This window comes from Glycine soja, chromosome 10 (assembly GCF_004193775.1).
Source record: "Glycine soja cultivar W05 chromosome 10, ASM419377v2, whole genome shotgun sequence".
In the NCBI taxonomy this organism is placed as follows: Eukaryota; Viridiplantae; Streptophyta; class Magnoliopsida; order Fabales; family Fabaceae; genus Glycine; species Glycine soja.
The window spans coordinates 2,800,556-2,822,160 of NC_041011.1; the positions used below are offsets into that span (position 1 = coordinate 2,800,556).

At 31.1% G+C, this 21,605-nt stretch overlaps 2 protein-coding genes across 2 annotated transcripts; one reads left to right on the plus strand and one right to left on the minus strand.

The window, feature by feature from the left end:
• Positions 1-7,932: 7,932 nt before the first annotated feature.
• On the minus strand, positions 7,933-9,697 carry LOC114369984 (histone H2A variant 1). Its single transcript, XM_028327264.1, has 3 exons — positions 9,539-9,697; positions 9,202-9,322; positions 7,933-8,523 (listed from the first exon to the last, which is right to left on the minus strand). Exons 2-3 carry the CDS (start codon positions 9,313-9,315, stop codon positions 8,227-8,229), a joined length of 411 nt encoding a protein of 136 aa, XP_028183065.1. The 5' UTR covers positions 9,316-9,322; positions 9,539-9,697; the 3' UTR covers positions 7,933-8,226.
• An 8,772-nt stretch (positions 9,698-18,469) lies between these two features.
• On the plus strand, positions 18,470-20,581 carry LOC114372386. The gene is made up of 3 exons (XM_028329904.1): positions 18,470-19,504; positions 19,599-19,791; positions 19,898-20,581. Exons 1-3 carry the CDS (start codon positions 19,118-19,120, stop codon positions 20,386-20,388), a joined length of 1,071 nt encoding a protein of 356 aa, XP_028185705.1. The 5' UTR covers positions 18,470-19,117; the 3' UTR covers positions 20,389-20,581.
• Positions 20,582-21,605: the final 1,024 nt, after the last annotated feature.

The window sequence follows — 21,605 nt, forward strand, 5'->3', positions numbered from 1 at the left end:
TCTTCTTCTGTCAAATATATCATTTTTTGCTTTAATGTTTATATTATTTTTTGTTCCTCTCAAAAGCTCCTTATGCATATTTTTTTTACTCTTATTTAATAGTGATAATGTTTTGTTTTATTTTTAATTTGATTTACATTAAAATAAAATGTACAAAGTTGCTAATTGTCGTTTAAACAAATTTAGAGCGGGGGAGGGGGAGATGTTAGATTGCTTGGGTGAAATCATTAGAATGATGGGAATGAAAAATCATGATTTTGGGACTGGCATTACCTTGGATAGTGATCATGATATATAGTCATAGTCTCAAATGGAGCATAATAATTGGAGTCCAGAGGGTGTCTTTAGGTTGGTGAATCCACGACAGTTCTTTGTTAAAGATAAAAGGTTCAAATAGAAATGAAAGCTAAACTGACCTGCATTTTTTTATGTGAACTACATTTCTTTCTCTTCTCCCCTCGACCTCCGATTCTCTCACCTTCACATGGTTAAACTAATGCGGTTAATCTTTTTAGATTCAAAAATGAACAAAACATAGGATAGAAAGTAAAAGGATATATACCTGCATATGCTTGTCCATTATGTTATTTATGCATGCAAAAATTGGGAAATGATTGCTTTACTACGCCTATTGCATGATGTCTAGGGTATTAATCAGCGCAACACGATTTTATATCATAATGCATAGTCCTTTTTTCTTAAATTTTCTTCAATCTGTTCTGTTCCCCATAGGACTGGAAGGTTGTTTGCATTTCATGCTTGATGGAATGTGCTCCAACTGTACCCTCCTCAAATAGTTAATAACTATAAGAAATCTTAAATTTATTTATCACCTCATTACTCTTCACCAAAAAAATAGTGAGCAAATAAAATAAGTACTCGTTTGGCAATAGCTTTGTTTTGAGAAAATAATTCATCTTTTTTTAAAAAAATATTTCAAGAAATTAAGCAAAAGTTGGATTTTTTTAAATAAATTGAATTCCACACATTTACGAATTTGTTTTCAAATTAATATTTAAATATTTAAAATTTCAAAAAAGTATATTTTAAGAATTTAATGGCTACACACTGAAGGTATTAAACTGTCACTCAATCACATATCAATGTTAGTATGCTGCATGACTTTTAAGGTAGTATGACTTTTCATAATTATTGTAAAATTAACAATTTTATTATACATGTTAGTTTTTAATTGATGAACTATATTATCTTATTTCACACTATCACTGCATAGTCTTTTTTCTATTATTTTAAAAACTAATATGATAATTAATTTTATTATTGAAAGACTAATTTAATAATAAAAAGTAGATATTTAACCTTTAAAATATTAGTTTAATAATCAATTTTTAAAAGGCTTATATAATGACCAACAATAACAATAATAAATATCACTTAATTTTAATTTTAAAACAATAGTAGTTGTAATTATAATTTAAAATAAACTTAATTTAATTTAATTTTAATTTTAACATAATAAGGTATTCATAATAGCAATAATTTAATTTTAAAAAATGTATATAAAATCTTTAAAAAAAACAATATCACTCACATAAGTTTTTAAAGATTATATAATGAGGGGGGATATAAAAAATAAAATAATTGAAAGAGGTAAAATCTCATTCTCAAAAATAAATACAATGTGCAAAACTACAATTACTGTTATTAATTATTTGAAAAATGGACTCTCAAAAAATCTTAGTATTAGTCGTGGATTAACACTCAGCGAGCATAAGATCCAGATTTTCCTTTGGGTTCACAACAACATGGATGTGGTTTAACTTATCCCAACTTCTATTGGGCCATCATCCTTCGAGATCTCCAATTGTACGTTCCTATTATGAAATCAAATTATTTCTCTTTTATTTTTTTGTATCAATAATTAAAACTATTTTTCCTAAAGAAAACAGTTATGAAAATAAAAATATTTTTATTATAAAATATAATATTTAATATTAAAAAGAGTTTAATTTAAATATATTGTTAGTGTAACACTCTCAAATCTCAATCAATTAAAAATTATCTTAATAATAAATAGGATTAGGATTTTATATAACAAGTAGCATGTGCTCATTATAAAACTATATATAGTGTGGGTTGCTTACCTCAGAGGGCCCAACTAACCAAGCAAAGAACAAAGTGGTGAAGACGGCAAACAATTTCCTTGCGAATTTAGATGGTGGTAGCAGTTTCCTTATCTGCCGTTGCTCATGCATAACAACATATAATTAATCATTGCTCACAATTAAACTAGTTTAAATTCCAACAGATTGGAAATTGCACAAGTGGACCAGAAAGACCTTAAACTAGTGTATTGTATATTGGAATCAACAACAAGGAAAAAGTACAGTTCCAAGAATGTACGCTATGTTCCATTTTTCTCCACTTCTATGATGCCAAGCAAATGGAAGTGGGAAGTAGTCATTTTGAAAGATAAGAAATATGGGAGAGAGAAAAAAGATAACATATACAAGAAAAGATCAAATCGAAACAACCAACCAGTTCTAACAAGATGAATATAGTTGATAGATAATTGAACTTCTTAAATATGTTAACAAAACTTTGATTCCATAAAAATATAAGATTGACTTGATGGTAAAGGGTGAAAGAAAAAAGGGATAAATGAAAGTGAGAAGTAGTTATTTTGAAAAGACACAAAACATGGGAGAAAAAAAAAAAAGATAACATATACAGGAAAAGATCAAATCAGAACAATCAACGAGTTCGGGCAAAATGAATGAGTTGATAGATAATTGAATTTCTTAAATATGTTAATAAAATTTTCATTTTATGAAAATATAAGACTGACTTGATGGTAAAGGGTGAAAGAACGAAGGAATAAATGGAAGTGAGAAGTAGTTATTTTGAAAGACATAAAACATGGGAGGAAAAAAAAAAGATAACATATATAAAAAAAGATCAAATCAGAACAACCAACGAGTTCTGTCAAGATGAATGCAGTTAACAGATAATTCAATTTCTTAAATATGTTAACAAAACTTTGATTTTAAGAAAATATAAGACTAACTTGATGGTAAAGTGTGAAACAAAGAAGGGATAAATGGTGAGTACAAATCTTCCCACTAACATAAACATACCAACTAATAATTAACATTTGTTTATAAAAAAAAAGTTTTGACTTCATAATTATTCAAACAAAAAATATTTTGTTAAAAGAAATAACTTACTTTAATAATTTCTACTATTCTTTATCTCATAACTTCTGCCTATAAAAATATCTTGACAAAGAAAAAAATAATCAAAGCTGAACACTAATGCACAATTCACCAATAAAAGCATTGGCTTGGGGAAGGCTCTGTCAAGGGATTGAATGACAAGTTGATGCTGTTCAAGAGGACTAAATCTCTGTGAAGCCACGGTAGCAGCATCTACCAGGCTCTCATACCCACTCTTATTATTTCTGACTCCTGCATATATTATAAGACTCAAAATGAAGAAAAATGACAAAAAGAATATTACTAATTACTCATTGAAGGGTAGTATGAATTAAAAGGGAAGCTAGGAACCTGTTGCCTCTTGAACGCATTTTGATAAATAGTTTATGGTTATGCGATCAAACAAACCATCTTTGTACACATGATTTGTTTTTCTTGCTTCTCCTGAAATCTCATCAACAGGCCTTGCCAGCACTCCAACCACCACACAAGGGTGTTTTGGTTTCCGGTGAGCTAAACTTAGTGTTGGACTCTTGCACTGTGCAACCAATTTTGCTTCCATTTTGTGTGAGAGAGAATGGGGAATGGAGGGATGAGAGGGCTTAATTAGTTAATTATATATAGAAAGTAAAAAGAAAGAAAAAAAAAAACAAACAGTGCATGGAAAGAATCTTCACACAAAGCTTATGCTCCTGGTTCGGAAATAGTGGTCTCGGGGGTATTACATGCTTTATTTTGTAGGTTATACGGAATTCGCGGAATGTGTTTGGATGGAGAAATTTAATAGGAGAATTTATTTTTTCAAAGAATTTAAAATGATTCATGATAAAATAGCTTGTTTGGATAGAGTATTGGAAAGGAGATTTAATTTTTGGTATTTTTATGAATCATTTTGATTGACTAAAACAGTGGGATTTCAAATTCTCTAAAAAAATATAGAATTTGAAATTCTTTTTTCGGAGATGCTCACTCTAACTCATGTTCTTGCTCGCGACTCTTTCTCGCTCAACACTCATAATTACGGGTGACCAAAGTTTTTACAGCCGATACCTACATAAGTTGTTTTTCACTAGCGCTGATCGAGGTTTTTTGGGTCAAAATTTTTTTTTATAGTATCAACCAAAACTAATTTTTACCGATATCGACTAAGATTTTTTTTAGATAATGTTGGTTAGGGTTATTTTCTCACTAACGTCAGTTATGGGAAATTTTTGCTAACGTCAGCCAAGGATATTTTTTTTGCCGTTGTCATCCAGGTTTTTTTAGTTGATGTTGACCAATGATTTTTTTAGCCGATGTTGGCTAGATTTTTTCTAATGACATCGATCATGGCTAACTTTCGAGTAGACACCTGTTAGGATTTTTCAGCTGACATCAACTAGATTTTTCCAGTCAACATCAGCCAAAGCTATTTTTTAACCAATATCAGCTAGAGTTATTTTTTAGCGGATGTTAGTTAGGGTGTTTTGCCTTATGTCAACTAGATTTTCTTAACCGACATCGGTTAGAATTTTTTTACTGACATTGACTAGGGTTTTCTGGCTAACATCAGTTATAGCTATTTCTTAACCACATTAACTAGGTTTTTTGGTTGATGTTGGCTAGGATTTTTTCTGTTAACACCAGCTAGGTATTTTTGACCGACATCGGGCATGACTATTTTTAGTCGACATCAACTAGGCTCTTAAAGTCGACATTCACTAGAGTTTTTTCGATCGACATCAGTGAGAGCTATTTTTTAGCCAACATCAACCAAGACTATTTTATAATCGATGTTGGATAGGGTTTTTTGTCCGACATTGGTCAGGGCTATTTTTTAGCCAACTTTGACTCGAGATTTTTCAGCCAACGTTGACCAATGATATTTTTCAGCCGACATCGGATAGGTTCTATTGGTCGGCATCGACCAAGCTACTTTTTAACAAATATTGGGTAGATTTTTTCGTCAACGCCTGTTAGGATTTTTTAGGCCAACGTTGGCTAAAAATAGCCTTGGTCAATGTCGTTCGGAAAGACCCTAGCCGGTGTCGGCCAAACAAACCCTAGCCGACGTTGGTAAAAAAATCAAACCAATATCGGCTGAAAAATAGACTCAACCAACGTTAGCAAAAAAATAACCTCGACTGACGACAACTAACAAATATTCCCAGCATACTTTGACAAAGAAATCATATTTGATGTTGACTGAAAAATAGTCTTGGTTGATGTCGATTTAAAAACATCACTGGTTGTGGTCAGGCAAAATAACCCTAATTAAAATTATCAATATTTTGTATTTATAAATTATTAAAAATTAAAATTATTTTTTAATTAATATTTCAAAATTAATTGTGTTTATTTTCTATAATTTTTAATATTAAATTTTCATCTATTTAAAATGTAAAATTAAAATTTTGCATATGGAGGAAATTGAATTACCCTATCCAAACAAAGAATTTAAAATGAAAGAAATTTGAATTGATTTATCCAAACAAAACATTTGAAAAATGAAAATAAAAGCAATTCAAATATTTGCCATTTGAAATTCCTCACCCAAACACAAGGTGAAGTCACAACTTGGCGAATTACTATTCTCATTTTTTTATTGAGATGTAAGCGTTCTTCATATAAAATTGCCTCCACTGAAAAATACCATTTAGAAAGGAAAAATAAAAATCTTGTTGGCTTATACGTTCTCCTAAGATGATGCAAATATATAATGAATTAATAATTCTATTGTTCTCTATTTCTATCTACATCGCCCTTTGGTGTTAAATGAAATACTTGTAATTACATGAATGTAATTCGTAATATCATTTTAAGTCTTTGTTAAAACTAATGTCTAGGATAGTTTTTCCTTCACTTGATTGTTTTTTTTTTTACAAACACCTTCACTTAAATTTTTGAAACTACAAAATAAATGTTAGATCCATCACGTAACTTGGCATAACAAACTTCATATATTTCATATAGTTGCCATGTCTAAATTGCGTATTCTGTCCCTTCAAAATCAGCTTAATTAAGTTCCAGAAAATGAATTGTGAATATATAAATCCAGTTTCATATAATGTACTTCATCTTCTCTTTTTATCGGATTCCATCTGTTTTTATTTTTTCATTATATTATTTCTCCTCCTCCGGCCCCACCACCTGCTATCTATAAAACCTCTCCCTAATAGAAAAAAAAAAAAAACAATTGATTACACGTTGAAATAAATTATAAAATCAAATTACACCTTTCAAAGTTTCATATATAATATAAAAAAAAATCTTACACATTGAAATTTTGTGTACATCAAAGGGTTTTTTTTAAAAAGGTTTTTCTTATCCAATAATTCAAGACTAATTCCTTAGGCTAAAGCATAGAGATTACAAAAGTAAATTTGTCCTCAACAAAACATTTTCCATAAACGTAGTTTAAAATATAAATATATAACCCTGATTGCTGTACTTAAAAAACTCAATTATTTTCTGACTGTCCGCTAGAATAAAATAAAATAAAACTATTGTTCTCCCTTTTTATAATTTACCCTAGAGGCCACAACTTTCCTCACTACATTAGTTACTCAGTTTGTCTTATTAATGTAAGAAAATACAAATGTTAAAATATTGAATTTAATTGGAATGCATAACATCATTATTGTAAAGGATTTTTACATTATTATCTATGTATAGACTCCTTTTTTTAGTTCACTAAGTATAGACTGTTGTATTTTGTATAATTGAAAGTATTTAATTTTTACAATAGTTACTTTAAATATTATATTAAAGTAGTTTCAAATTAGGTGGCGGTTAAAAATCTTTACAATAACAGAATATTAAAAGTAAACTGTACTTGTACTTTGATAATTAGCGAGAGGTCATTTAACAATATAATGTCAAATAGCTATTATAAATTGGATAATTGGCAAGAAATCTTTTAATAATAGCGTCATTTAGTTTAGTGCAGGGCGGTAACCAGAAGTACAGTATGAAGAACAAGATTTAATTCTCAACATGTTGGCAATTTTTTAGTTAATAGTCATTTTTTTAGTAAGTCAAGACTCACCTTTGAAGGACAAGATTTAATTCATGTTGGCAATTTAAGTCATTACTTATAACTCACCTTGGAAGTTCATTGGAAGGGGATTTCCTTGTGGTATCTTTCAATGACCTAATAGGGTCCAGCAAAAGGGATGAAGAACAGAAAAAGAGAAATTAAAATGAAACGTGTAAGCAAGAATTGAATCCCCATTCTTATTGAGTCACTTAGTTCTAAATTCTGATTATCTGGATTCTGGACTAACAATAAGATAACACATCAATTTTTGCACTCAAACCTTCCCCGCCAGGTTCTTATTTTTTGGGGGATCAAGACCTGCTCTTATACGGATTGAAAATATTGACCGTAAAAGAGATTGTATATTTGGGTAAAATATTATATTGTTTAAGTATGAGATTAGAGGATGCATCTGTCAATCTCACACGAGAAACAATAAACAGTTTACTCAAGAATACTATCTATCTAGTATTTTAAAAACTGAAAATCATGACCCAAAAAAACGTGAGAACAATATACGTATATGTAGGTAGAAATTGAATAGCGTGGAATTCTGGGAGCTGGGAACTAATTTCGTCTAGTAAACACCAGAGCAATACTTAATTTTATAATCAGCATCTTATCCGTTGCATAAATCCATCAATTGTTAAAATATTAATAGTTCTTAAAACATTTTAAATAACAAGGTCCTTAATAAATAACAGGTCACAGATCGCAAGATTAAAGTTAGAAAAACCATATATGAAGGGGTGAGGGGTCAATTGCCAACAAAGACAACAACAAATCACAGATTGCACCTAAAAGCAAGCATTGTCTAGCAAGCAATCCAACATGGTTAAAGCTCTAACAACAGACCCATTAAAATAGTTAAAGAAAGCATTGTCTAGCAAGCCATGTACACACTACAACCTGAGTTATAAAACTGTTAAAATAAATCATTCATACAAACCTACTACTGTGATCAATTCACAATAAACACAAACTTAGTTCTCAGTAAACAGCAACATGAAATCAGAAGGCCAAAGAGCGAGCTCAATCCTTGGCTGTTTTGTTGATCAAGGACTTGTGGATGTGAGGAATGACACCACCCCCAGCAATGGTCCCTTTAATAAGGGTGTCCAACTCCTCATCTCCTCTGATAGCAAGCTGCAAATGCCTTGGTGTTATCCTTTTCACCTTCAGATCCTTGCTTGCATTCCCAGCAAGTTCAAGAACTTCAGCAGTAAGATACTCAAGAATTGAGGCTAAGTATACGGCAGCAGTGGCACCAACACGTCCATTAGCTTGGACCCTTTGTTTCAGCTGCCTATGGATACGTCCCACAGGAAACTATATTTCCAATACAATAAAACAGTTATAATAATCTATCTATATTGAAGTAAAGAGTGAGACAACCAAATTTCTATTTTCAGATGAATTTCAGTAAATAGTAAAGAACATGTTCAGAAAAGCGTGTTAAAGAATAAGATATTGGTAACGTTTCTCCAATTATATTGTCATCATTCACAATTAACATATTCACTTATATAATAGATTTATTCATTTTTTGAAAAAAAAAATACATTAAAAGTTATATCTATCTAGTTGATTAAAAACACAAGTATATAAAAATTTAACAAAAAATAAAGGCCTGTACTCATGCAAAGGGCAAATTCCTACAACAATTGAAGAACATAAAACCATATCTACTCATACAAAGTACAAATACCAAGCAACTACAACAAAATCAATAGCACGGGAAGAACAAGCCTTACATTTCATTTATTTATCTGTACGAAATTTTCCGTACGCAAAACTAAAAAAGATCCCTACTTTGCTGTTAAATTGCAAGTGGGTAAATCTTGGAATTTCGTATTTATCGCCCCAACGCAGTGTTCCTTAAATCCCAGAACAAGTAAAGAAGGAATAAAAAATAGAATTGCGGAAATCTTCGAGAATGTGAAACAGATAAAGTAACTTTGAAATGTATAGCAGAGAGAAAAAGAAAAAGAAACAAATCATTGTTACCTGGATTCCGGCACGAGATGAACGAGAAATAGGTCTCTTCTTGTCCTTGTCTTTGTCCTTGTTAGCCGCGGTGGTTTTCGCTGCAAGAAGCCCCTTTCCTCCTTTCCCCGCCATTGCTTAACTACACTTTTCAGTTTCAGAAAACGGAACACGGAGAAATAGAAGAAACAAGCCAAAGAAGAAAACGATTTTGAAAAGAAAAGAAAAGAACTTGGGAACAAAAGGTAAAAAAAAAATGAAATTTTTGGTTGTGAAACGATGGAAACATAATCGGAGAACATGTTTCTTGGTTGCAAAGAACAACACTCGTAACAAAGGGTGAGAAAGAGAGAGATACCTGTGAGTGTGAGTGAGGGAGTTAGAGAGAAAGGCTGAAGCTGATTCTGAGGATTAGATCTAAAAGGGTGCCTATGATGTCATTAAATGTGGTATGTGTTATGTTTGAACTTTGAATTCTCAATTTTCTCAAATCGAGAGGCGCGCAACCTTGCGTGGGAAAACACTTTTCATTCCCAATTTCAAAAATATTTCGCACTCTCTTTCCTTTTTCCTCTTTGGGCCTCACTGGCCCACCATGCATTTCATTAGAATGGCCCAAATTCTTTAAACGGCCCAGTTTTTGGTTGTGAACTGCAAACTGCATTGCTCTATTTATTAAGAGTGTATGATTCTTATCTTCCACCGACTACCATCATTTTCAACCTCCCTGCTAGTACTTTTCTTTCTCCCCCACCTCACTTTCCCGTATCTGCAAGTTTTCTTCTCATTGAAAGTTCAATACTGCTTTGGATTTTCTATCCAAAAGTTGGAAGAGAATTATCCAGGTTGCTATCACAGATAAAGTAAAACCATACCATCATTAAACGAGTGGCAGCGCATTATATTATATCAAATTCTAAAAATACGAATGTCAATTCATTTAATACTCAAAATTACGAAAATTTCATTTGAATTCTTAGGGAAGTGAAAAATAGGAATTAAAATAATTTATTTTTACTAATTTTAAGAATTAAAACTATTTTTTGTGAGAAAAAAAAACATATTTTCATTACTAAATTATTTAACTTAATATTTCCGAGTTTTATTAAGACAAGTGTTAATGCTTTAGGAAATTTTATCCCGCTAAATATTGGGGTTTTTTATTTTGTGATATTTTTACTTTTTATTTGTATATTTCATTTATTTTTCTTTTGGGTTTATTTTGTTAAACCTATTTGGGTTGGTCTAATTAGTTAGTAAGTTGATTTTTGGTTGGGATTAATTAGATTAAGTGGGTTCTACAATAAATTGGGCTGCTTCTGAACTCTTTTGGTCCAGATAAATCTAGGCATTTGCTATATGGGACATGCTGGTGCACCCAGCAACATTGCTGGTGCACCCAGCAATTAGGTAAATGGGCAAAATTGTTCTTGTGTTAAAAAAATAATTCCTTCTTCCGGTAGAACAATATTCTACCGGAAGAACTTTCTTCCGGAAAAGCTACTGGAAGAAGTTTTTCCAATAACTTCCCCAGAAAAAGATTCTTTCAGATGAACAAATTGTTCTTCTGGAAAAACCTTCTTCCAGAAAACTTTTCGGAAAAAGGTTCTTCCGGTAACACAAATTGTTCTTCCGGAAGAAGGTTCGTTCTTCTGGTAGAACATAAATTGTTCTTCCGAAATAAGGTTCTTCCGGTAAAACACAAATTGTTCTTTCGAAAAAAGGTTCTTCCAGAAAACTTTCGGAAAAAGAAATTATTATTTTTAATGCAAAGACAATTTTGCCCATTCACCTAATTGCTTGGTGCACCAGCAATATTGCTGAATGCACCTAGCATATCCCTTGCTATATCCACTCCTATCAAATGCCTAAATCTATTGAAAAAATATATTGGGGATTGCTACCTCCACATGAGTTTTTACTCTTCCCACCTCATACCTTTACAAAAATCATAAAACATTTTTGGACTCGGATACATAACAGAATCTTGAAGGTGGTGGAAGGAGAGAGGGGGCAGTAGTGGTCGAAAGGGAGGGTGGCGATTGGAGGTAGTGCGGCGGAGATGGGATCTGAAGTGACGGCGAGTATAAAAACCATCTGAATCTAAAGTTGAGATGAAATTTGTAATGTAAAAATTTTAATTAAAAAAAATATGACCACTAAAAACCGTCCTTATGTCTAAATAATTAATTTACACAATGTTATAATTTTTAGTCATTACGTCAAATTAATTAATTAAGTTTTAACGAAAAACTGACAAAAATAAACTAAAATATGTCTATGAAAACATAAAGAATTAAAATGAGTCTTTTGAAACATAAAGTATCAAATTAGAAAATACAAAAAAAAAATATAAGTAAAATGATATTTTAGCCAAATAATTATATTGCACATTATCATTAAAATTATAATCTAATATTTAAACCGTAAAGATAATATATTATGTTAGATTGTATATAAGTAAAATTCAATATTATACTAATTCTAATAAGTTAATTATTAAAAAAGAAAATCTAGCCATGCATTGCACGGACCTGGTAAATCACTAGTTAACATAAGTGGTGGTTGTGACTTGTGATTGCATAAAAAAAAAAAAAAAGCCTGGAAAAGGGTATTATTCAGTTGATACTTGACATTTGCAGGAAAAAGAAGTAATGAAATACTATAGTGGCGACAATTGGACAATGTTCTGATGCTTGGAATGAGGTGTTATTGGGAGAATGATCAAAATCGGAGGTTACGCAGATTTGTATCTAAGGATTTTGTTGTCTGCCACAAACACAAGCACAACTAGCTACACAATTGGTTGCACAATACGGCCAACTCGCAAAATGGGGCAAGTCTACTACACTAACACCACCGCTAACAGCATTTTTTAACTGGGATTCTTGAATTGGACTCTTCATTTCAAGAATATCAGTTCATTAGATTTATTATTATTTTTCTTTAAGAATTTTTTATGTTACAGGTTGAATTTAGAGAAAAACTTTCTAATAATTTCACTTTTATAAAAAAATTATTTTTTAATAGCATATGAGAAATAAAGAGAGATTCTAATTTTTTCTTCTCTCTGCAAGTAAAATCCAAAAATTTAAATTGGGATTCTACCATATTTTACCATTAAATTAAAAATGACAAAAGTTTTTTATTTTATGTTATATTATGAGACCCACCAAAAGTTTAAAAATTTAAAATGAACTTTTCTAGTGCTCTAAGTGTAACCCGCAAATTTTAGATTCTACCGGTGATAATTAGGATGTGTTTGATTTAATCTTAGATTGAATATATATATATATATATATATATATATTTTGTCACATTAGGTTAGAAATAAGAAATAAAAGTTTTGATTTAAAGATGTTTGAGATCTTTCATTGAAAAAACAAACAGCACTTAATTTTATAGTCCATTAAAAGGATCAAAGGAACGGAATAGAAAGAAGGGGAGAGATTGTATCGAAAAAAACAAACACCTTAATTAGTTACGCAAAAATTATACGCGTGATAATAAAAAAATATAAAAAGTGTTATAAACATTCGGTTTGTAAAGTATATCACTATTTTCCAATATTGAAGAGATGGATATTTTATCTTGTAAAAAAAAACTGTTTATAATTCGGCCCATGACACTATTTCATTGATACAACAACGTTTAGGACGATTATTAAGTAAAAATAAATAAAAAATGCTACCAAGACAGATGTTATTAAAATCATTGCATAAATCTAGAAATTTCATGCTCAAATTTTAGTATAGTACTTTCACTACTTCTCCCTTCTCATTTTGGATAATCAATTAACAGAACTTAAGTAGCATACAAAATACAACCAACAAAGTCGTAGGACCAAGTCATACTTACCAAAATATAAAAAGAGGCCGTGCCATTGTGGCACCAGTTACTTATTTTTTTAAAAATTACTTAAATCAATTCCTCCAACACCATTTTAATGTGAATTTAGTATATTGTATTAAAAGTTAAACTAAAAACAACTAAAACCTTGTAAAGGCAGTGCTGACCAAAAGATTGGATAATTCATATTCCTATCAGATAGTCGAACACTCTAATTTTATGATATTTTAAAAAAAATACTCTTCCTTTGTTTAAGAAAAATAAAAGTGTGAATGATATATTTTTAGCACATTTTAATATATTTTTATTAATAAAAATATATTAAAAATTATAAAATCATAAATTAAACTCGTTAAATAAAAAATCAGACTCACAAAGTTATTTTTTTTAATAAATTTGAACTAATAATAAAAATATATTCAAAAGAATATATTAAAAAATAATAAAATAGATTCAAAAGTAATTAATATCAAGGCTACGGTGGACAAGTCTTTTAAGTGGCTCATCATGAACAAATTTTGTTAACCGTTGGATTCATTTGATCCTTATGGTTGTACTCTACGCTCTCCACACGTGATCCTTTTTCCTCCCCAACTCTCTTCTTCTAATAATCTCAATTTATCATTTTAGGGGTACCAGTATTTTTTGTGAAAGAGACGATGGTGGTCAAAGATTGTTGAGATGGGGAGAAATAAATCCAGTGGGGATAATGTAAATTGCAACTACATAAATAAGAAGAATCCAATGGGTAATAAAATTTGTTTCAAACAAATAATTTTATTTTTTATTTTTTTTTAATTCAAATTTCAAACTTTTTTTCATCTCTTATTTTCTTTCCTTCCAACAAAACGGAACTCGTAAGTATATATGATCATGAGTTCCCAACGTGTGTGTATACCAAGTTGAATGAGGCAAAATAGGATTGGCTATGGCAAGATGTCCCATCAGATAAACTAGGGCATAGGGAAGTATATTATGGGCCTTACTTTTACTATATTGAAAAAAATGTAAATTATATTAAATTAAAAATGATATAACAATAAATGAGACATACCCTATATCTAGATAAAATTAAAAGTCTTCTTAATAAAAAAAACATAATATATTAAGATGCTAAAACAAATAGAATAAGTCCCCTTATTTATACATTAATCATCATCTTTTCTTTTTTCCACTGGACCCCACTTTCAAACTTCAATTTCTTCATTACGGACCACCATTTATTACCTTCTCCCACCGCTTCAAATGTCCTCCTCCACTTCTACCAGATAAGGTGATACTAAAAGTAAATCCCTCTTTTATTTTGATAAAAAAAAAATACAGTATTTATATATTTTTTATTAACTAACTGAAACTTTTAACCGAAAATATTTAAAATAGGTCGATTTGATATATTGCTAGCTCTTCTTTTAACTACTTCATAAAATTATAAATTTTAATTGGTAAGATTAAATTTGTTAATATTTTATACTCCAAATTATTTAATGTTGCCTTTGAATATTTTGAAATTTCACTTAATTAATTATTATATTTTTACTCAAGAATTATAAACAAAATAATTAATTTAAAAAAACGGCCTTTTACAAAAAAGAATCTTATAGAAAAATAAAGATAATATCATTACTACTACTATTATGCAATCGTTATCATTCATTTGTCCTTTTTCTCAAAAACAATTTTTGTCTATTTTCTAGTTTACAATAATCATTGTCTAGAAATTTCCCCTCTCGTTTTCTCGTCGAAAAAGACACTTATCTTTGTTTCACCAAAAGAGAGGAACACAATTACGCGAACCCAACAGTTTTAAATATTGTAACTCTTTTTTTTTTATTAATTATGCTTGCTTAAAAAATGACTTGCGTGATTTTCATTTCGCAACAAACAATCCAACAGCTTAAAACTACAATGTTACCCGTGGCGTCTTTTGAAGGGCATGTCAACGTCGTGTTCAAAGAAGGGCCACATTCCCTGCATTATTATTTTTTTCCAAAAACAAATGCAACTGTATTTTTCCAAAATAGCCCAATATCTCAAATAACAGAGAGTGTCGATTGGAAGGATTGATTCTAGTAAAAAGAGTTAATCTTTTATAACATATAAATAATTGTTCAAATTTTTGTTGAAAGAGATATTTATATTTAATATTCAATCATGACTTTGATTGGATAACATCCGAGAAGGAGATATGTGGGAAAAAAAAATATACCTGAATGTCCCCTGACTAAAATTAACTTTGAACTTTGGATTTTTTTTTCCTGGGTACATTGGACATTTATTTTGCAGCATAGAACATAGATCTCGCTTTGTTCCCTTTTTACCCGTTCACTTTTTCTTTCAAAATAACATCCTTTTCTATCTTCAAGTGGGCTAGCAAGTGGCCATACTCTCGAGATTTTCAATTTAATATGTTTCTAATGTTCATGAACAATACTTATTGTTAAGTTGTTATTTATATATACGGTGAAGATTAAGTTATTAGTTCAATGATTATTTCTGCAAAATTAATTTTAATGATCTAACCATATAATATTTTGTTATATATTGTCTTAATTATTATATATACCAAAATTTACATAAACTAGACATGTGTAATTAGGTAACTCTACGTTTAATATATACTTCAATTTTTTGAAAAAAAAATTGTTAATTGCTATAACTTCGTGCTTTTTTATTATTATTTATTATTGCTAATGTTGACGAATCTAGCTAGCAAATGTTTTGAGTTTTTTTTCTGAATTAATGGATGCAAATGAAGGATTCTTTCAGTCTTTTTTAGATAAATCAACTTATAATTTTATACAATCTCAAATGTTGTCAAGAAATTCACTTTCTTCTCATTTTGTTATTCTTAAAAAAGGATTCGAAAGAGTTTTACATCACTCAAAGTGACTATAGTTGTGTTATCTTGATGAGTTATTTTGAATAAGTTGACACATCAAAGTTTAGTTTGTGTAAAAAATAAACTGTCTCAGCTACAAGACATGCATATTATCACATGTTGTTCCTTTGAGAAAAACATTCATCATCTTTTCCTATCTTGTTTGATGACAAATCAAAATTGAAATATATTTTATGCATGAATTGATCATTTTTTAGGTCTTGACTAATCATATTTCAACCCATTTTATCTAGTTTAGTCATCTCTTGTTATTTGATCAAGGAAAAAAGTTTTATGGTATCCATACTTTTTTGACATGTTGTGCTTTTGTCTATTTAGATCATGGATAACAATAACATATTTCAGAGTGTTCATTTTTACTTCAACAATGTTTAGGACTTGATAAAGATCATAATGTGGACTTTATTTCAATACTCTCCTTTTCTTAATAGGGTATTGATTTCAGATATTGTCTTTGTTTATCCCTTTATTATGACGTATTTGATTTTGAATATATATTGTACTCTATTTTTCAATAACCTTTAGGTGGGAAAAAAAAAACTAATTAAGGGTAGTCTAGACATTTTGTTTGGCGTTATTGATGTATATATATTTACTCAAATTTTGTGACTGCATTAGGTGATACAATAGAAAACCTATCCATCATTGTTTTCAATTCTGTCTTCTTTATGGTTCTCATGTCTTCTTCCTTTCTATTTTTGTACATTGCATTGCAAATCTTGACATGGTATAAAGAGCAAGTATCTTTACAATTTCCTATATTGTATTGTAGCTTTTTGGTGACTCATTGGCAACAATCGGACGATTAACTTGTTTTTAGCAAATTGTATAGTCGGCTTGGAGCTATCAAATCCCATTGTTATTAGTATTTGATTTGATCATATATTTTTACATTATCTGTGTCGATAATAGTAGTAGAGTTAGTGCACAAGCAAATACGCTAAAAGTTATTAGTGTGCAATTGGAAAGGCAAAGTAATCATACTAGAGTTATGTGTTGAAGATTCCTTTTTTTAAGGCAAGAGAATGTGAGGTGTATGTTTCTAGAACCATGGTTAATTAATTAAGTCCAAATATTTTTTAAAAATGAGAAATATGGTAAGTAAGTTAGGAGTATGGAAAGCAAACAACTATAAGTTAGTCACTTGAATCACTTATTTTAATTTTCAATTAGTAAAATATAAAAAAAAAAGTTTGGGATCATTTGAAACTGTTGCGCATGCACTCAATTTTTGTAAAAGAATACAATTCTAACTAGAAATAGACAAATTCTAGTTTCTTAGTAGACATGATAACCATACAAATTAATGATAAATTTGACTTTTCTCAACCTCGCAAAAACCAACATGACATTAGAGGCTTGGGTTTAAAAAAATCAGAGGTTAGAAAACATAACCAACCCTAATCCCATTGGGTTTTGTCAAGTAAATTTTTAGAAAATTACATTTAAAAAATAGCTTATATATTTTTAAATAAATATACATTAAATTGTTTATTACATTTTAATTTATCCAGTATATATAATAGTAAATAAAAAAAAAGAAGAAAATAACAAAGATCTTAAAAACAACATTTACACAATAAAACAGAGAAAATTAAACAAGGTAAGATTCTTAATGAACACGAACTATATTTTTTAATATTGGAGTCCAAAATAAATACTCTAACATAGTAATTTTTTTATGCGACAATTATTTATTACTCAACTTCTAGGAATGCAAGCCATCCATATTATTATATTTTTTTAAGACATTGATTAATGAATTAAAAAAATATATTATTAACAACGATTCACCCAAATGATAATAATTAATATTTTTTAATTATATAGTTCAAGATTTAAATATTGATTAATCATTACATATAAAATAAATCTTGTTGGCAAGAAAATATATATCTTATATGCAATCAAACAATATAATTTTATGATTATAATAAAAAAAATTATTTAATTTTTTTTAATTAGTGTTAATACTAGTTATCTCTCTAAAGAAAACACTAGTTGTACTTTGCTCTATAAATAAACTTTGGTTAACGAGATACTCTCTGGCCCACATTTCTTAGTACTATTTATTTAAGAAATCGATAAAAAAAAATAGAATAAAAATGGTTTTTTCTTAGACAGAATAAAAATTTATTTTTCTTTCTTGGTTAATACAGTATAATTTTTTTAATGCTCTGAAATATCCATCATTTTGAAATGTTTAATCTATAAAATATTAAGAGAATTGGTAAAAAAAAAAATTGAGAATATATGATTGCTGAAACTAATAACACAGCATAAATGGTTTTGGAATTGCCCCAGGGCCATGCCACTGTCGTGAGCCTGTCCGCATCACGAGGCTTTCACAAAGGACGACCACCCACACCTCCGTAACGTGGCTCCGTGGGCCGAGATCACGAACCAAAACCCGCTTCAAAAACACACTTCACCATGACGCTTCTCCAATTCCGCCACGTAGGATTACAGGTGGCACTTTCTTCCCACGTCATCCCATTTATTTTTTTGTCTTCGTTGCCTTTAAATAGTCTTCGCTTTCTGATCTGCTCTTTATCCCTCTCTCGCCGTCTCCTGCACGAAACCCATAACCTCACGCAACCACACACGCCTTAGCTCCTACCCACCCTCATCATCGGAAAATTCAACCACCACGCCGTGAAATATGGAGGCTCCGGCGGTGGCTGGCGGCGATCTTGGGATCCAATTGACGTTGTCTTGCCGCTACTTGTTTGGAAACTCTAAGCGTATCTGCTAGTACAACTACAAATACAAATTACAAAACCTAAGCAAAAGCAACTTTACTTAGCATAGTTTTCAAGTTATTCCATGCTTCATCTCATAACCCCGAGGCAGATTATTATTATCACTATATAATAATACGAGAGGGAAAAAAAATCGAAGAGGCTTGCTCTGATTTCAGCGTCTACAGTTTTGGGCAGAGAACATTAATTTTTTTATATTTTATTTTTTACTTTTTCCTTTTTCTGGATTTTTCTGACTTTCTCCGTCCTCAAATTTTAAAAACGAAGACGGAGAATCGAGAAAGGTGATTGCGCAGAACTTAGAGGTTTAATTGCTTTTTACACAGTTTTTGTCTTCTGAGTTCTCAAGAATCGGTAATGGAAAAGACGAACAAGTGAGAGTGTGAGTTTCAGTTCTAAACCATTGTCGTCGTCGTCGTTATCGCCGATGCATTTTCCGATGAAAATTCAGCCAATTGATTCCCAGGTTCCGTCCGAAGGGACTCGGCTTGAGCTAGCCAAGCCGGTTGTGAAGTCACGACTGAAGCGGCTCCTCGAGCGCCAATTCTCTGGCGTTCTCAGAAATTCGGCGCCGGAAAAGATTGCCGGAGGCGATGAACCGCTTAACGGCTCCAATGATTTCGAGCCGAGCTCGGCGTGTTTGGCGAAAATGGTGCAGAGTTTCATCGAGGAGAGTCACGAGAAGCACTCCGCTTCACACCACCGCAACCGATGTAACTGCTTCAACAGGAACTACGACGACAGCTCGGACGAAGACTCGAACTCGTTCGGCGACTCCAATTTCTCCTCCGGCGAGGCCTGCGAAACTCTCAAGGTAAACAATAGTTCAGGCAGGTTGTGTAATTGAAAGCGTTCTCAACAGAGGACGTTTCTGAAATCTGAAACACGTTATTTTCCGTTTTTGACAGGGTTTGGTAGCGTGCGCGAGCGTGCGCGATAGGAGTTTGCTTGCGGACACTGCGAAGATAGTTGAGAAGAATAAGATCTGCAAGCGCAAAGACAGTTTCTGCAGAAAAATTGTCACAGACGGATTGTTAGCCCTCGGATACGATGCTTCCATTTGCAAATCTCGCTGGGAAAAATCTCCTTCATATCCCGCTGGTACTTTAATTTCTCTAATTCACTTTGGATTATAGGTTAATTAATTGTGAGGAAATTTAACCAGCGTAGAGATTTAATTTAAATTAATGTATATGATTTTGTTCAGGGGGATATGAATACATAGATGTGATGATGGGGAAAGAGCGAGTTGTTATTGACATTGACTTCAGGTCAGAATTCGAGATTGCTCGATCCACCAAAGCGTACAAGACGATTCTCCAGAACCTTCCCTACATATTCGTTGGCACGTGCGAGCGGTTGCAGAGCATCGTGGCGCTCGTGTCGGAGGCAGCGAAGCAGAGTCTGAAGAAGAAGGGAATGCACGTGCCTCCATGGAGGAGAACCGAATACGTGAAAGCGAAGTGGCTCTCCCCTTACACGCGCACTCACGATATCAAAGAGGAGAAGAAGAAGGAAGAAGAACAACAACAGCTTTTTAAGGACAATTTAAACACCGCGGAGTCAGAGAGTTCCGGCGAAGATAACACGGCGGTTGTCGAATGGAAGCCACCGGAGTTGAAACCTAAGGGTTCGCTTTCCGGCGTGAAGGTTGTGACTGGTTTGGCAGTGGTTTTTCATGATGACAATAACCCATAAAATTTTGAATTTTTTTCGGCTTTTTTTTTTCAATTTTAATTGTCTAAAATGAGGATTAAAATCTATATGACTATATAACTGTAACAGTTCTGTGACTTCTATCCCCTTCTGTTTTTTTTCTTACATATGGGGTGGATTTTTACTGATATCAATAAAATAAAGCTGAAATACAGTAGTGATACATTAAGGTGAATTTTTCTATGTTTGGTGTTGTAGCTTATTACTGTTTCTGATGAGTTAGGAGACAAGTTGTTTGATTCTGTTTGTATTGAGGCTTGAATTCTGGTTCGGCTTCTTTCCTTCAAGATGAAAAAAATGTTAGTTGATGGAGAAATTTGTTGGTGGCTTGGTGCAGATTTAGGTGCCTTCGTGAAGAAATAAAGAAAAAAAATAATAATAATTATGTGTAATGTGTTACCATGGTTTACGTTCCTCAAATCCATAGTTCACGCAATGAATTTCTGGATCATTCAGCATTTCAGTTATCTTATCTTAGTTAGGTTTTTCTTTGTTCTCTTGGGTTGTTGCCGTTTGGCAGCCTTGTTTAGAAAGAAATTAAAAAATTATAAGTATAAAGTAATGTTTATAATATTAATCGTCCGTCAATATTTTTGGCCATGTGCATCATTAACAAAATTAACATGCATGCATGAAATCATTTTAACATCAACAAATGATGCACACAAAATCACTTTTTCATGATAAAACTAAATTGCACTTTACAACCATCCCACCTATTTCAAATTTCGTCATTATAATGTTTAGAAGTTATTATTAATCAATTTAAGAAGAAATATGGATAGAATAGAAAAGACTCAAAACAGTGACACTCAGAACTCTTTATTTTGTCTTTTCTTTTTATATGCGAAATTATTGTAAAATACTTTTCCTTTTTTCAGGCCTGGAGTCGTATTCATACTTCAGGATTCTACAGTTTCCACCGTTTAATGCAACTTATTCACTTCGATGTGCTTTTCTTTTCAGTTCTTATAATTTTTAAACAGATGCAGTTTTTTGCCTTTTAAACTTTTTTTGATGTTTGTGCGCCTCGTACCAAATCGAGTGGATCCACGTAGTGCTCCAGAATTGAATCGTACTCATCTTTTCATTTATTTATTATTTACTTTAGTTATTATTTATTACGTTATTATTTGACTACAGTTCTGTACAATTGCAGACAATTGCAGATAATTAATCTTCTTATAGTAATTAATTCC